This window comes from Muscardinus avellanarius (genome assembly GCF_963383645.1).
Source record: "Muscardinus avellanarius genome assembly, chromosome: 14".
Taxonomy (NCBI): domain Eukaryota; kingdom Metazoa; phylum Chordata; class Mammalia; order Rodentia; family Gliridae; genus Muscardinus; species Muscardinus avellanarius.
The window spans coordinates 19,077,654-19,096,033 of record NC_137800.1 but is presented as its reverse complement, the minus strand read 5'-3'; the positions used below and the strand labels follow the sequence as shown (position 1 = coordinate 19,096,033).

At 40.5% G+C, this 18,380-nt stretch overlaps 1 protein-coding gene across 2 annotated transcripts in view; it reads right to left on the bottom strand.

The window, feature by feature from the left end:
- Positions 1–620: 620 nt before the first annotated feature.
- KLHL2 (kelch like family member 2) overlaps positions 621–18,380 on the bottom strand; it is a gene marked incomplete at both ends in the record, with an annotated part of 97,693 nt that continues 79,933 nt past the window's right edge. For both annotated transcript variants that reach the window (XM_080709747.1, XM_080709748.1), the window contains 7 exons: positions 621–649; positions 2,898–3,041; positions 9,481–9,621; positions 11,406–11,534; positions 13,601–13,702; positions 14,485–14,682; positions 15,780–15,897. In XM_080709747.1, the coding sequence (XP_080565873.1) occupies positions 621–649; positions 2,898–3,041; positions 9,481–9,621; positions 11,406–11,534; positions 13,601–13,702; positions 14,485–14,682; positions 15,780–15,897 (861 nt within the window). The remainder of the gene's footprint in view (positions 650–2,897; positions 3,042–9,480; positions 9,622–11,405; positions 11,535–13,600; positions 13,703–14,484; positions 14,683–15,779; positions 15,898–18,380) is intronic.

Here is an 18,380-nt window from a genome sequence, read left to right as displayed (position 1 = left end):
AATTCAAAGTACTGTGCCAATTATAAATAGTATAATCAAGGTTCAAACATCTTTTCAAACATGTTTAAAGGAAAGCATATAGACACACATTTATATGCACACAATTTATTATATTCATGTAATCAAAGATATTTATAAAAGCAAATAGTTTTATCCTTCAGTTACTTTGTATACTTACGTGGATTTTAATATAACTGTTCAAAGTTTTTCAGTTCCTGGATATACAGATTTCCAGGAGAAGGAATGAAGATAAAACTTAATTTTACAAGAACACACGCTAACTTTATCCTTCTTCACAGAGTTAATCCAGAGTCACTCCCAGGTGATAAGAACTAGTCTTTATGAAAGCAACTGGTAGCTAAAGACTACAGAAGAAGGACTGCAGTCCAGGTTTCTTATTAAAATTCCGTCAGCTGCTGCTCATTGCAGAAAAAGCCTACGCGGTGCTTCTACCAAAAATAATCTTCAGTATCCGAGGCCTAGAGAGGCAGATGATCTTCCTTCTGCTGAGACGTAAAGTGCAGCTACAAGTGGAGAAGTGCTAGATTCTCAGTCACTTCAGAAATCCTTGTTGAAGCCTGTTTCTCATGGATAAATATGCCAAAAAATGTCCTTCAGGCTCATAATGGTTTATCGATAACTGTGACCCCTGAGCAAAGAAATAAAGGCAGACAGCATGTCACAGGCAGCGTTCATGTCTCTGAGAAAATCCTAAGTTCTGTATTACTGAAGCCACAGGGGCTGAACAAACCCGATGTTTCAGAATCTCTTTCTTCTAGGGTAGTGGTCCTATCAGTTAAGTCTCAATGACAGTGAAATCTCTAGTTATGAAGCAGACGACATCAGACTACTTCATCCAGAACTAGACTTTGCTCCTTAGAGTTGCAATCGGGGGAAAATAACTACTCAGAAAATGCCAAAATTCATTTCATACTCAATAAGGAATTAAAAAATTGGGGAGGATGATGGATATGCTATCGTGATTATGGTGATGGCTTCACAGATATATACAAATGTCAAAAGTAATAAAACTGTGTACTTCATATGTTATTTATTATATGCCAATTATATCTCAATGAAGCTGTTAAAAATTCACCATACTGTCCTGGGATTATACTGTGTGTATAGAGCCACGTTATCCTAGGATCGTACTGTGTGTATAGGGCTCTTTTGTGAAGCATTGTTTAGGATGATACATAAACAACTGTCACACAAGTAACCCATGTAAAAAAAAAAGTACATTTTTCAAAATTTGTAAATAAAAATAGCCTTAAAAAAACAACTGTGTTGGTTAATTAGTATAAACTTTTTTCTCCAGGATGGGATCAATTTTGTTACAAAAACATCTAGAAACATTCTAATATTTACAAAACTATAATCAGAATAATACGTAACATAGTTTTAAAGACCTTTACACACATGCACATATATCTCTATATATCTATGTGTGTATATATACATATATATTTATATTTATATATATAAATATATATATTTATTTTTATTTTTATTATTTTTTTTTTTTTGCGGTATGGATGATGGAACCCAGAGCCATTCTACCTCCAAGCAACACTCCCAGCCCTATTTTTTATTCTTTATTTTGGAAACAGGGTCTCACTGAGTTGCAAAGGGCCTCACTGAGTAGCTGAGGCTGTCTGCGAACCCAGATCCTCCTGTCTCAGCCTCCCGAATGCTGGGATTATAAGCGTGTGCCACCACAACTGGCTCTTATTCTTGATTTTGAAACAGAATCTCACTGAGTTGTTCAGCCTAAGTAGTAGCTGAGGCTGGCCTTAAACTGCCACCCTCTTGTCTCAGCCTCCCAAATGCTGGGATAACAAGTGTGCACCACTACGCCCAGCTATACATATATATATTGAAGGCGACTATCATTTCTCCATGTTATATTTTATAATTCAAATAAATATAACCAAAGTTAATTCAACCAACAGCATGCTAAAATAAATATAACCAAAAGTTAATTCAACCAACGGCATGCTAGAAAAGAAAAAAATTAGCCGGGCATGGTGGTGCACGCTTGTAATCCCAGCATTCGGGAGGCTGAGACTGGAGGATTGAGGTTCGCAGACAGCCTCAGCTACTTAGTGAGGCCTTCCGCAACTTAGGGAGACCCTGTTTCAAAATAAAGAATAAAAAATAGAGCAGGGGGTGTAGCTCGGAGGTCGAATGCCCCTGGGTTCCAACCCCAGGCCCATAAAAAAAAAAAAGAAAAGAAAAAAATTATTCCACAGCATATGACAGTATCTCTTAAAGCCTGGCCACAAGGAGATGTAGGAACCATACTTCTAGACTACCTGAGGAATTACTATCTGCCCACATAGTGGATTCCTCTCCACTGCATAGAGATTTGAGTCATATTAAAATTTATTATAAGCCAGGCGTGGTGGGCACACTTGTAATCCCAGCATTTGGGAGGCTGAGACAGGAGGATCGCGTAGGTTCGAAGCCAGCCTCAGCTACTTAGTGAGGCTCTTAGCAACTTAGTGAGACCCTGTTTCCAAATAAAGTATAAAATAGTCTGGGAGTGTAGCCCGGAGGTAGAAAGCCCCTGAGTTCCACCCCAGGACCACAAAAATAAATAAACAAATAAAAATAAAGAGAAAGGATAGGCCCTGGGTATTATTTGCTACTTCAAAAAAATAAAAAATAAAAAATAAATAAACTTCATAATATGATTCTTTACTGCAAGGATTTGGGTTATAACTGTAAATGACTAGAGAGTGACAAATGAATGCTGATGCTTTATTTCAGAATATACACATCTGATGCATATTAAGATAAAACAGCCATTGAGAAAAGACTTTCCTGTCTATTAATCATAATGATCATCTTTTGATATCATGAGAGCAGGCTACAAAAAACGAGACGCTCGTTACCTGCGTAACTTCTCCCTGTGCTCATACAAGATGACACAACCGTCCACTTATCTGTGGTTGGGTTATAGTACTCCACCGACGCCAAGTTACAGGAACCATCATCCCCTCCAACGACGTATAGCAGACCATTAACTGCACACACGCCTTGAAAACAGTACGCAGAGAGAAAACAATGATTAAATCTTTGGATCATTGGAAAAACCCTCACGTGTGTGGCGAGGTGATGAGATTAAGTCTCCGGGAGGAATCCTCTGGTGTGACTGCGCTGATTAGCACGTGCGGCTGTCATTTATGCAGTTGCTGCTTTATATGTGTACTATTACATTGAATCTTCACAACAACCTTACTTGGTAGGCTATAAGCTATTTTGATCCTCATTTAACTTAAAAAAAAAATAGAAATCAGAGATGAAAGTAAACTCTCCCAAAGCCAACTTCTTAGAGAATCCTAAGGGAAAAAATAAAAATCTGTTAGTAGAACATCAGAAATTACCCTTTATTTAAATTTTCATAGTGAAATTAGCTATTTTATTTCCTTTAAAAGTAGAGTATAGTATTGTTTAATTAATAGGGTAACTCGTTCTTTTTACAAAAATTTGAAAACTTCTAGGATAATAGGCATTAAAATTTTAATCTCTACTCTGACTAAAATTTTTCTGTTATATACACAGATGTATGTACATACTGGGACACTTGCTTTTTGTAACCCCAACGTAGATGATACTATACATTCTACTTAATATTCACCACCCAGACAATACACCTTGAACATTTTCCCAAGTTAATAAATACTGATTCACACAATTTTGGTGGCTGCATAGTACTCCATGTATAAGTACAGTTACATTTTACTGATGGGTATTTATTTTGTTTTTTGCTCTTATCAGTGATACTCCAATGAGTAAGGATAATAAGTAAGCATAGTTTTTTGAATATTTGTGCAATTATTTCTTTTTTTTATTTTTTATTTTGTGTGTGTGTGAGTCTGGTGATGGAACCCAGGAGCATTTGACCTCCGAGCTACAGCCCCTGCCCTATTTTTTATTCTTTGTTTTGAAACTGGATCTCACTGAGTTGCAGAGGGCCTCAGTAAGTAGCTGAGGCTGTCTGTCCGCGAACCGCAATCCTCTGGTCTCAGCCTCCCGAATGCTGGGATTACAAGCGTGTGCCACCATGCCCAGTCCAATTATTTCTTAATACAAATTTTAAGAGAGGAATTACTGAATCAAAAGGAAAACAACTTTTACAAGCTCTTCAACTCAATTTTCTCTACTATCCTAAGTTTGGCACTTTTATGCATTGGTACTAGAGAACATCAAAGAATCCAAAAGGATGCTCCTCACACACTGGTCTCTGTAGTTTTGGAGAGGGTATGCTAACCTAATAAATGCTTTTAGATTTTTAATATAAAAAGAGCCCACATTTTTATATAGCATTTATTTCATTTCTTGCAAAACTGGGGGTTGAACCCATGGGCAGTCTACCTCTGGGATATGACTCCAATCTTATTTTATTTTTTATTTGGAAACCAGATCTCACTAAGTTGCTGAGAGCCTCACTAAATCGTTGAGGCTGACTTCAAACCTGTGATCCTCCTGTCTTAGTCTCCCAAGTACTAGTATTACAAGCATGCACCACCATGCCTGGCTCTCTGTATAGCATTTAAAAGTCTCTTAAAAAAGAACTGTCTCAGCCAGGCGTGGTGGCGCACGCTTCTAATCCCTGCGCTTGGGAGGCAGAGACAGGAGGATCGCGCAGGTTCGAAGCCAGCCACGCTGGCTTAAGAGACCCTGTTTTCAAATAAAAAAAATATAAAATGGGTCTGGGAGTGTAGCCCTGAGGTAGAATGGTTTCCAGGAATCCCAGTACCATCTCCATTTTACTTAAATGCAATTGTGTCATTCTGGACTCTCCACAAGAAGCAATCCCCTCTGGTGCCGGGGACTGACCCACGCCCTGCACGGGCCAGGCTAGCACTCCACCACTCAGCTACATCCCAGCCCTTATTTTATTTTGAGACAAGGTCTCGCTAAGTTGCCCAGGTTGGCCTACAACTTGCTTTCTTTCTGCCACAGCCTACAGAGTGCCCAGGATTCCAGGCATGTGCCACTGTGACCAAAGAAACTCACAGCGCTTAAAGGTGGTTCAAATACTGGAAACCAAGAGCCACATCCTGCTGCCCCGCTGGCTCCTCAGAGCTGCTGTATTTTATGCAGGTCTCCACTGCAGCTCACTAATAGACGGCACTGAAAAGACAGCCGAGATCTCGACACAGCTCTGTATGAGATGAGGAAGAGCTTCCCCACTGCACCCAGGAGGAGCTCCCAGATGAAAGGACATTCCTCAAGGGGAGGAATCTCACAGCAGTCTCTACACTGACCCGAGCGCACTGGCTCTGTGCTCCAAAGACAGCAGCTCTGCTACTGCTTTCGTGCACCACACAGCTTCCTGCTAGGCAGGTGGGAGCCAAGTCACGGCGTCAAAGGATGCACTTTCCCCAGCTGCTTGATGGTTCCAGGCGATTTGGTTTACTTCATCACCATCAAACGTGTATTGATAACCTAATACAAGAGTACTATGTACTGTTAGGCTGTGTGTGTGTGTCTGTGTGTGTATTTTTTTTAACAGTACTGAGGATGGAACCCAGGGGTATTCTACCTCCGAGCGACACCCCCATCCCTATTTTTTAAAAAATTCTTTATTTTGAAACAGGGTCTCACTGAGTTGCAGAGGGCCTCACTAAGTAGCTGAGGCTGTCTTTGAACCACAATCCTCCTCTGGTCTCAGCCTCCCAAATGCTGGGATTACAAGCGTGTGCCACCATGCCCAGCTTGGCTATTTACAATTGAACTCAAAATTTTCTTCCATTTATTACATTAAAATTTACCATGCTTAGGTAAACTTTTGAACTCTGACTGGTAAGTTGCTTGCTAACTCAAAATTGTACGATGGTCTCAACGTGTTCCCCTTTAAAATTAAAAACATGACCACCACTCCTTCCCAGGGTAGCCCTTTCGTCCTAATTTAGGTAGATGAATAATGAAGTCCTTATCCTAGAAAATTAAGAGACACTTCATTAGTTCATTTCAGATTATCAGTACTAGAGAATGAGGTTTACGGTATAAAATATTCTCTTACAAGCCTATATGAAAAAAATTGAAAAATACATCCTCAGTCTGATTATACTGTATATTATAAATTACAGGATAATCAAATCCCATCATTTGCAACAGAAAATAAATTTATTTGATTGATGAAAGAAAAACAAACACCAAGTTTTCCTATTTTTCTCTCTTCCTTATTACTAACTAAAGTTTGATCTACTCTTGCCCAAAGTATGAAACAACTTCCTATGACAAGTTTTTCCCTCAAACCACTTATCAACAAAATTTTTTCAAAAGCAGGTTAATAACAGCTCTCTAGATACAAATTATCTTCTAATTTCTCTGACTAAATTAGATAAGCTAATTTTAAGTTGAAAACAATAACCATGTATACAGAAAATGCAAATGATTGCAGTCATTAGGAAACCAAAAATAAACGTTCCAATTTACGTTTCCCGGCCCAGGAGGTCAGACTCTAGTCCGCTCTGCACGGGCGTCAAGCGCTTGCTCTGCTCGGGGCCTAGACTTGCTCTGCTTTGCTCCTAGGTGATCTCTTGCAGACAAGCTTTTAGCCCCTCACCAGGAATGACTGACTGGGGAAAGTGCAAGGTCAGAGAGTTAATCATAAATCCTGCTGTTGTTGACAGTACTCAAAGTCTCGTGTACTTTGAGTACTCAAAGTCTCAGTACTCAAAGTCTCAGTACTCAAAGTCTGAGTACTCAGTAGTAAGTCTCCCTTAGTAATCTCATTTTAAAAATTACAAAGGAATCCCCACGCTTGGGAGGCTGAGACAGGAGGATCGCACAGGTTCGAAGCCAGCCTCAGCTACTTAGTGAGGCTCTCAGCAACTTAGTGAGACCCTGTTTCCAAATAAAATAGAAAATAGGTCTGGGAGTATAGCCCGGAGGTAGAAAGCCTGTGGGTTCCACCCCCAGTACCACCAAAAAATTAAAAAAAACTACAAAGGACACTTGGGGGGGGGGGTGCAACATAACCCAGTGGTATAAGGTGGATTTGAGAAGCATCAAGAACTCACACTGTAGGAAATGGCATGAAGATAACAGCATTTGGAAAAAGACTAAAATGTCCCAGACAGCCATCTAGCTGTCCTGGATGTCTTCTCCATCGTATTTCCCTCCACGGGTCTTCAAGTATGGTCATGTGCTATGTAACTATTTTGGTCACACACATTTCACATATGGCAGTGGCCTGGTAAGATTAAAACAAGACTAAGTAATTCTTATCACCTAGTGAGGGTGGGGTCAGTCAGCTGCAGCATTCTATTTTTAATTATTTTGAAACAGGGTCTCACTAGGTTGATGAGTCTCACTACTTGCTGAGACTATCCTTGAACCCGTGGTCCTCCTATCTCAGCCTTCCAAGTATTCAGATCACAGGCATGTGCCACAATGCCTGGTTAGCTACAGCCATCCTAACACTGTAGTTCAAGTCATCATTCATGTGTTGGTGGCAATACTAGTGTAAATAAGCTTACACCACTACCAATTGCATACAAATATAGCAATATAATTAGGTGCAGTATATGCTATTAGCTACTATGCAACTATGTTGCTGTTAAATATTTTCTATACTATACTTTTTATGGTTATCTTAAGAGTCTATTCCATTTATTTATTTATTTATTTATTTATTTATTTATTTTTTGGTGGTGGTACTGGGAATGGAACCCAGGGACCTTCTACCTCCGGGCTACACTCCCAGACCCATTTTATATTTTATTTGGAAACAGGGTCTCTTAAACCAGTTGAGGCTGGCTTCGAACCTGCACGATCCTCCTGTCTGCGCCTCCCAAGCGCTGGGATTACAAGCGTGCGCCACCACGCCTGGCTCATATTCCTTCTATTTATAAAAGAAAACTCTACTGTAAAACAGTATGCTTTATTTCACCAGCAGCAGCCTCATACGGCTCATATATACTGTGTCTCTGTATTGCATCGAGAGGACCAGTGCAGTCACTGACCTGTAACATTTTAGGAATGTGTAGGAATATACTCTCTAATGTTTGCAGAATTTTAAGAAAAGGGGGGGCCGGGATGTAGCTCAGTGGCAAAGCGCTTGCTTTGCAGGTGTGGCACTCTAGGTTCGATCCCTGGTTCCAAAAAAAAAAAAAAAAAAAGAATTAAAAAAAAATCTCAAAACATGTCCCTGTCAGTAGGAAACATGGCTCCAGTTAGTTCTCTAATCCTGTTCTTTGAGTGATTTTCCATGTGATGGCTTGGATCTGAAATGTCTCCCAAGGAGTCAGGTATTGAAGGCTTGTTTCCCGGTGATGCAAGGCTGAGAGGAGGAGCTCTCGAGAAGGAACTGGCTCACGATGGCTCTGACCTCATAAATGGATGAACCCATCCTTGGGCTCCTAGCTGATGGCCTTATAGGGGAGGAGGGGGGTGGAAACTAGGAGGAAGAGCCTAGGTGGAGAGACCACGACACTGGGGCCATGCGCCGGAAGAGAATGCTCGTCCCTGGCATCTTTCCCTCTCTCCTCCTGCTGCCACGAGCCGAGCAACTTTGCTCTGCCACGCTCATCCACCATGTGGCCCAGAAACAATGGAGCAGCTGGTCATGGACCGAAATTTCTGAAACTCTAAGCCAAAATCGATCTTTTCCCCATTTAAGTTGATTTTCTCAGGTTTTTGTGTGTGTGTGTGTGTGTGTGTGTGTGTGTGTGTGTGTGTGTGTGTGGTTTTTTTTTTTTTTTTTTTTGGTGGTACTGGGGTTCCTGGGAACCATTCTACCTCCGGGCTATACTCCCAGACACCTATTTTTTATATTTTTCTTTGGAAACAGGGTCTCTTAAGCCAGCGAGGCTGACTACGATCCTGGGCCATCCTCCTGTCTCCGCCTCCCAAGCAGGGATTACAAGCGTGCACCACCACGCCTGGCAGATTTTCTCAGGTATTTTATCACGGTGACAGAAAGCTGAGTGACATGTTGTTGCCCTTGTTTTTAGCATTTTTCTGGGGATCCTGAACTACAGTAAAATAGGGTTCTCTCATTAGCTTTCTCTTAGAGATTCAAATAATCTACTATCATTTTAACCTGGCATAAATATTTTCTCTACTATAAAGTAATAAATGGAAGAAAATTTTGAGTTACATTATAACAGGAATCGTTCATAGGTGATACATGGTAGAGACTCAAAAATGTTGGTATTAAGAGTGAAGGAACTTAAGCATTAAATAAAAACCGCTCTACCCTTATTAGCCTCCATGTTGATCACCAAAAAGCATCTGCTAGTAGACATAAGTTAACTGAAGTACCACAATAGCAAGCTGTATTCCAGACACTATGTTATACATTCACTTTATAGGATTATTATGTAAGTTTCGGCCTTCAAAGAGTTCAGAGTCTGTCAGGGGCCTTAGGTCTAAAACAAACAATGGAAATACACAGGGAGGCTAGTAAAACTTCTTTTAAAAATTCAATATACATTTTAGAATCTTAAGCTAGTTAGATACCTGCGTTTCTTCTGCACATGTTCATATCTGCAACCTGTCTCCATGTGTTTGAGGCGGGATCATAGACTTCAACGCTTTTTCGTACTAAAGGGCCATCGTGACCTCCTACAGCATATAATAAGTTGTTTAACACACCGACACCTAGAAAACACAACCAAGCAAAATATAGCAAAGAAATATGGAGTAGAGCAGAAAGGATAAGAAATGTATAACATATTAGGGTTTATTCAAATGTAAAATGTTTAAAATTATAACTCAAAAAAAGTAAGTCAGGACTAAAGCATACAATTTAAGAAATGGACAAAAATAGAACTGAATCAATAAGGTTCCCAGGAACAACTATCAATCTAGAAGAAGAGTCATGTCAATCAGAATAAAATAGTATGTGGGTGAAACAAGGGAAAAATATCTTTTAATATGACCGTCTTGAAAACAATTTTCACAATAGAAGTAACTTGGTATATGAAAACATACTTTTTTTGTTGGGAGGGGTTACTGGAGATTGAACCCAGGGACATTCGACCTCTGAACTAAACCTGAAGCCCTTTTATTTTATTATTTATTTATTTGCAGAACTGAGGATTAAACCCAGGGACATTCTACCTCTGAGCTACAGCCCTATTTTTTATTCTTCATTTTGAAAAAGAGTCTCACTAAACTAGACCTCACTAAGTAGCTGGGACTGGCTGCAAACCTGCAATCATTCTGTCTCAGCCTCCCAGGTCCTAGAATTACAAGCATGCGCCATCACACCTGGCTGTTATTTCTTATTTTGAAAAAAGGTCCCACGAAGTTGCTGAGGCTGGCCTCAAAACTGTGATCCTCCTGGCTCTAACCCCCAAGTACTGGGGTTAGAAGCTTGTGTCACTGTACTGGGCTAACACACACAATTTCTAAAACAATGGATGTGTAAAAACTTAATTATTAAGCAAGTTCCAAATAAATGTGAAGGGCAAAAACTAAGAGGAATGGTAAACATATAAATGAAACAAAAAAGCTTTTTACCCCCCTCAGTACTGGAGATTGAACCTAGGGTCTCACCTATGCTAAAGAAACACCCTATCACTGAGCTACATCCCCAGAACTTTTTATTTTTATTTTGAAACAGGGTCTTGCCAAGATGCCCAGGCTGGCCAAGAACTTGTGATCCTCCTGCCTCAGCTTCCGGAGTAGCTGGGATTACAGGTGTTGCCATTACACCTGACGAAGAAACCTTTTAATAAAGCATTCAGAAATTAAATTCTAGCAGGGTGTGGTGGCGAATGCTTGTAATCCCAGCATTCGGGAGGCTGAGACAGGAGGATCACAGTTTGTGGACAGCCTCAGCTACTCAGTGAGGCACTTCACTACTCAGTGAGAGCCCATTTCAAAAATAAAGAATAAAAAATGGGGCTGGGGATATAGCTCAGAGGTAGAAGGCCCCTGGGTTCCATCCGCAGTACCACAAAATAAATAAATAAATAAATAAATAAATAAATAAATAAATAAATAAATAAATAAATAAATAAAGCTGGGCATGGTGGAGCATGCTTGTAATCCCAGCATTCAGGAGGCTGAGACAGGAGGATCGTGGTTCACGGACAGCCTCAGCTACTTAGGCCCTCCACAACTCAGAGAGAGCCTATTTCAAAATGAGAAATAAAAAATAGGACTGGGGAGTATAGCTCGGAGGTAGAATGCCCCTGGGTTTCATCCCTAGTACCGCAAATAAAAAAATTAAAAATTAAAAAAATTAAATTCTACTTTGTAAAAACACACAGAAGTGGTACCTACCACTACTTACACAATTTAAAAGACATTTCGGAGTGCCGCTGAAGTCAGCCTGTATTTTCAGTTAACATACAGCGATGTCAACAAATCGTTTTACCTCCTTAATTATTTTCCAGCATTTCGTGCGTCAATAGCAGGATGGGGTTCAAACTCACCTGCTCCACTCCGTCTGGTGCTCATTTCTGCTATATAATTCCACTCGTTTGACGTAGAATTATAGCATTCTACTGTGCTAAGACACTGCCGTGACGCTCCATCATAACCCCCCACAGCATAAAGCAGACCTAGACATGGAATCACAAACACAGCCAAGTTATTAAAAAGCTATGTCTCCACGTTGTCAAATATTAATATCGTTTCTTCCATGGCAGCAGAGCTTCCCCTTAAAGTGTTACTGATTTTTATTTGCGGGGGGGGGGGGTGCTGGGGACTGAACCTGAGGGCATTCTACTTCCAAACTATACCTCTGGCCCTTTTTTATTTTGAAACAGCATCTCATGAAATTGCTGAGGCTGGCCTCATATCTGTTATCCTTCTGTCTCCGCCTCAAAAATGTTGGGATTACAGGTGTGTGCCACCATGCCTGGCTGAAGTGTTAATGATTTTTATGAAATACAGAAGGCCTTGCCTCATGGTGATAGGTGGAGTGATCAAATGATATTATGAAGATCTGCAAGGTCTATATGATAATGTTAAGTACCTGACTGATAAAACAGAAAGTATCCTTTTTTTTTTTTTTTGGTGGTATGGGGTTCCTGGAAGCCCTTCTACCTCTGTGCTACACTTCCAGACCTATTTTATATTTTTATTTGGAAACAGGGTCTCTTAAGCCAGTGAGATCGTTTTGGCTTTGAACCAACGCGATCCTTCTGTCTCCGCCTCCCAAGCACGGGGATTACAAGCGTGCACCACCCCACCCGGCAGAAAGTATTCTTTATATCTAGCTAACAGTAGTTAAAAGTGAATTCTGGAAACAAGAATTAAGTATCAAAGTTATCTTGGTAAATTAGGGGGTGAAAGTTAAATTAAGAGTTAATACCAGAATGCAATGAAATATCACTTGACAATAAAAAAACATGAAGTAGTAATAAATGCTACGGCGTGGATTAACACTGAAACATTCCGGTGAGAGAAGGCCGTCACACCGCCACACACCGTGTGGTGTCACTATGTGAAATGCCCACAAGAGCAACACCACGCAGCAACAGGAGGCACCTTGTGACGCCGAGGGCCGAGGGCAAGAGGATAGCAGCTAAGGCAAGTGGGTGATGTTCTTAGGTAAGAAAAATATTCTCAAATGAACTGCTATGAGACATGCGCGTGGAAGTATGTGTGTTAAACGGGCAAATTATATAGTATGTGAATGATCTCTCCATAAAACTGTCTTGTTACTTACTTACTTATTTGTACTAGGATTGACTCTACCTCCGAGCTACACCCCTAGTCCTATTTTTTTTTTTTAATGGTCTCACTAGGTTGATGAGAGTCTTACTGCTTGTTGGATTACAAGCGTGCGCCATCACGCCTGGCTTGTTTTGTTATTTTTTTAAGTGCTGAGAATTATACCCATAGTGAAGGAACAGGAACCCATAAATTTGTCCCAGCCATTATTTAAACAAACAAACAAAAAGAAGGTCACACCAACAAATAATAATTTCTAGCCCTTCTTAAATCTGTCAGGGAACAAAGTAGTGATCCATCTTTTAATGTAAAGCAGCCTTTCTCCAGATATACAGTTTTGCATATGTGCAACCTGACTTGTTTTTCTTTTTCTTTAACATTTAATATCAAAGTTTATTTACTTTTTTTTTTTTTTTTTTTTTGGTAGTACTGGGGATGGAATTCTGGGCTCTACTCCCAACCTTTTTTTTTTTTTTTAATTTGGAAACAGGGTCTCACTAAGTTGCTGAGAGCCTCACTAAGTAGTGAAGGCTGGCTTCAAACCTGTACGATCCTCCTGTCTCAGCCTCCCACATACTGGGATTACGAGCGTGCGCCACCACGCCCGGCCACCTGACTTGTTTTTCAAACAACTGTATTAAGAGCAGTTGACAGTCTTATATAGGTCACACATAAGCGCTTGCTCACACACGTGCACACACGCAAGGTTAGAAAGACAGGAGGGGGAGGACAGGGAGGGAGAGAAAGGGCTTCACCTGGGTTAATTCATATAGCCAAGCTAATTTTTAAAAGAGGATAATTAAAACTGTACAGTAATTACTACTTTTCTTTTGTAAATGATAATTTGCTTGCCCCGTATAAGATAAGTAGTTAGATTGCTGGAGAATGACGCCTGGAACCCAGAAACCACAGGTACCCGCAGACGTTCACCTGGAAGCGGGGCACCTACCTCCCACGACGCCCACGCCCACGCTGCTCCTCCTTGTGTTCATCGGAGCGACGTGAAACCACTCATTAGACTTTATGTTATACGCTTCCACAGAGGATAAACCTGTAATAAAGCACAATGCTCTTCATTTCCTCCTCTAAAAGAATTCTAGTTGTTCTTTTATGTAGGTATTACGAGGGAAAAATACTTCAGGCATTTTACATTTGGCTAAAATTAAAAGAGAATGGTAGAGTTTAAACATGCTAATTCCATGAGAAGGGGGAAAACCTTCTTTACAAGGAGCGCCTATCTGAGCCACTCTCGTTTACAACTTGGCAGGACCACTGATACTGATGCGTTAGAAAGAAAATTTATGTTCTCAGCACTCTTACATCATTTAAAGAAAAAAAAATTTTTTGTGGTACTTTTTTTTTTTTTTGAGGGCCTCACTAAATAGCTGAGGCTGGCTGAGAACCCGAATCCTCCTGCCTCAGGCTCCCAAGTACTGGGATTACAGGCATGCACCACCAAGCGTGGTCCCAGCCATGTTTTGTTATCTTTTGTTTTGCAGTATTGAAGATGGAACCCAGGGGCATTCTACCTCAGAGCTGCACCCCCAGTCCTATTTTTTATTCTTTATTTTGAAACAGGGTTTCACTGAGTTGCAAAGGGCCTCACTAGGTAGCTGAGGCTGGCCTCGAACCACGATCCTCCTATCTCTGTCTCCCAAATGCAGGGATTACAAGCATGAACCACCATGCCCAGTAAAGAAATTCTTGATGTACTTTAAAAATATTTTTAAAAAACCTGATCAAACATGCCCTAATTTTGCCATAATTTATTCCATCAACGTGCTTCCTTTGTTAATTGCAACAGTAATGTAGAAAAGATGAGAGGGAAATTACCTGTACTCCCATCAAAGCCTCCCACCGCATACAACAAGCCATTCAACACGGCGGCTCCCAGAGTGCTCCTCCGGTCTCGCATGTTAGCGACGCTGGTCCACTGGTCCTTCACAGGGTCGTAGGAATCTACAGTGCGAACTCTTAATGAGCCGTTAAAGCCACCAACAGCAAAAACAAGCCCAGCCATATAGACCATCCCTGCAAAAAAAAAAAAAAAAAAAAATTGCAGCACTTGATGATAAATACGTGACCCAGCTACTATCATTATTGAAGGCTGCTTTCCACTAAGTCTACGGATGTCAGGACATGTTACTCCTAGGAGGACCTTAAAAAATCCTAGAAGTCCTTAAAAAAATCTATTCACTTGTAAGAATATATAACCACAAGGGCACAATGATGTATATATAAGGAATTTATTGTAGCACTATTTATAGTAACAGAAGATTAAAAACAGTTTTAGTATTCAGCTAAAAATTAGTAGGCTAAGTATGTGTAGCTTAGTGGTAGATCCACAGCACTGTAAAACAAAAATAAAACTTAGTATAATTATACTACACTTTGACCCAAATAAAATTTTAGCCAACTCATGTGGATTAGTTTGTTTCTTTCTTTGTTCATTTTGTAGTGCTGGGCGTCAAACCCAGGGCCTTACACATGCTAGATAAGCACTCTACCACTGTATGCACCCTCCAGAAAACTCATAAAGAATGAAGTTACTCCAGATACGCCAACATGTAATCATCTACACGATGTACTACTGAAGTGCTGCCAACACAGAAGTGTTCCCTTATATCTAGAACTCTTTTCGCTGAAGGGAAATAAGAATTATGAATCCAGCTATACGCTCCAGGAATGATTCTCAGTATTTGCAACTGCTTCTTCCAATCGTAGTTGTGACGAAAGAAGATGTATTTCAACAAATGTTTATAAAAGAAATGTGTATGAACGCAACTGTGGCTTACAGATGAGTCAAATATCTCTAGAACTGAGGGGCTCAAGCAAATAAATTCCCCTCTCAACATTTCAGTGAAGGTACCCAGGAAAATATCCAGCAAACTGCCAGATTTTCTTATCCTGGAGAATCCAAAAGAAACACACAGATAAAGAAGAGCAGCTCTCCCTCTCAAAGTCTGAGGCGAGCTGTGTCAGCCCCCAAGCTGATGTTCAACCACAGAGCTACTTGAACCAAAGCTTTTCTAGTAGTCTGCCTTCCAATGAATCCAGGGAGCTCTTAGGGGGAAGCTTCCGCAGGGAGGCCCAGCAGTAGAGGACTGGCCACGATGCAGCCTGCTCACCTGCCCTGCATCTCCTGGATGGCAACTCTGCCACCTGGTGCCATCGCTCTTCCTTGAAGTCGTAGCACTCCACACTTCGGATGGCCTTCGGTGCTTGGCCCCCAACCACCACCATCAACTGGAAGGACAGAAATGGAAGCTCTTGAACAAATGACTACCATCTACAAAGAGACTTAAAATGTCCTACAAAGACACTGGCGTGGGGAGTGTTAGGGTGAAGATGGCAGGGTGAGCTGAGGGAAATGACCGACTAACCAACGTGTAAGAAACATCAACGAGGGGCACACATGTTAGAACTACGGGTCTATTATCTAGCACATTTAGTCAAAAGTAAGGATTTCAGAAACCAGAATACATTTCTGATCCTTCAAGCAAAAGCAGTATTTAAGCAAAAAAACAAAACAAAACAAAACAGAAACCAGCAGGCAGTCAGCACTGGCAAGGTGCAGTATGGTAGAGGGCTTGCTGTAAACCAGATCTTGGTTTTACAATGACCAGGGATTAGATTTCCACAATCTAAGAGGGCAGAGAAAAATGAAATATGTGCCAGGGGCAAGTGAGATGAAAAGGACGATGGGACATTAAAAGAGAGATGAAAAGGACAATGAGACATTAAAAATGAGAGATGGAAAGGGGACACAAAAAAAAAATCAATGATTGGAGTTAACAAGAGAGCACAGGTTCCTGGGCCTAAAGCGAAGAGTCCTTCCTCGATGCCCCACAAATAAAACAACGACTAGGACAAATGATGGCAACGCTAGAAATCATAATGAACAAATGCACAACAGTCTCCTCTGAGAACAACAAGGTCTACATATGTCTTCAATTCAATCCAACAACTACTTACAGAGTACCTACCATCTGTACCTGTCCCGAACTGTGCTGGGTGTTATGCAAAAGAGATAAAAGACATGGTCTTTACCCACCAAGATCTCACTAAGGAAACAGGACCCATGACATAACTCAAGAACACTACACAAGTATATACGACCAAAAACCTGTATGATTAATATAGACAATGTTACTATTGACCAGGAAATGGACAGCTGCCATAATTGAGTGAAAGCTTCCTGGAGGAGGGAGAGTTTGGGCCTTTAGAGATGGATGGAATTTAGAAACTGAGGAGGTGTTTTATTGAGGACACACGGGCACTTTCTGGAAGATACAGCTGTCAATCAGGACAGCATCACAGTTAATGATGCCGTGTATGAACACTGTAAAGAATGGCAAGGATTTGGGGAAAAGGTGAGATGGTGATAGGAAAAATGATGTTTAAAAAAACAAGCAGAGCAATGGAATAAGTCATACACACAAGGGGTGGTCCGTAACCTTCAGCAATGGCCTACATGTATTGCCAGCCAGTGAAAGATGGATACATAGAAAATATGATGCCTGAATCACAGCAAACCCCAAGTTTCTGAAAAGAAGCCTCTGTTCGTTATTTAGTAACTGGAAAGCAGAAAGAATCTTAGGAGTCTTCAAATAAGACTGAACATCGACCAATCGTACAATGTATTTCAAGTCTGTCATTCTTCCAGTACTGAATTCAAATAAATAGGAGGAAGAATTAACAGTGGAATTCCATGACATCCTCCCTCCTTCTACCACCAAAAGAGGGGAAAAAAAAGAGGGAGAAGACAAAGTTGTTAAACCACAGAATTAGAATGTACATCAAGAGCAACCTTTAAATATATTTAGGGATCTATGCACAAAACTGCCTGATAGTTACACAGTATTGAAAGAATTTTGAACACTGTATTTGATAAAGATCAATTTTTAAAAACCTCAGAGGATATACTTTTTAGAAATCCTACAAACCAATACTGACTTGTAGATTTTTTGAGTCTCAAATTCTGAGTCTCATGATTTCCTTGCAATAGTTCATTTCTGTACCTCAAAAGTGAGGATGAAGCTAGGCGTGGTGGCGCACGCTTGGCGTATAATCCTAGTGCTTGGCAGGCTGAGACAGGAGGATTCTGCAGGTTCGAGGGCAATCTCAGCAAATAGTGTGACTCTCATCAACCTAGCCAGTCCCTATTTCCAAATAAAAAATAAAAAATAGGGCTAGGGGTATAGCTCAGAGGTAGAATTCTCCTGGGTTTAATTCTCAGTACCACCAAAAAAAAAAAAAAAAGAAAGGAAAGGAAAATGCGTTGCTACAGAAAATAGCAGTGCCATCTATCCTTTACTTACTCAAGAAAGGCAAAAGGAAGATTTGGAACTCCAGGAATCAGAGAAGGGAAAACGTACGACAGGAGGACACATGAGCAGGCCAGAAGAAGGAACAGCGCTCAAGACTAGTGCGGCTACCAACTTACAGGATTACCCCACTATGTGTCAAAGACACCTAACCTCACCTGAGAAATACCACACAGGTTGTGGCATAAAGGATCATAAAAGCAGGGGAAATTTATATGTAGGAAGAAGTTAATGTAACATTTGAGGAGGAAAAAAGGTGGAGAGTTAAGCGAAATCAAGTGATCATTTTAAAAGTTCAGTTGAACTTTGTTCTTTTTTCTTCACCTGCTAAATATTTTTATATTTAAGTTTAAGCTGTCTCCTGAAAAATAGAGGTGTATAATTTTTCAGTGGAAATTTCAA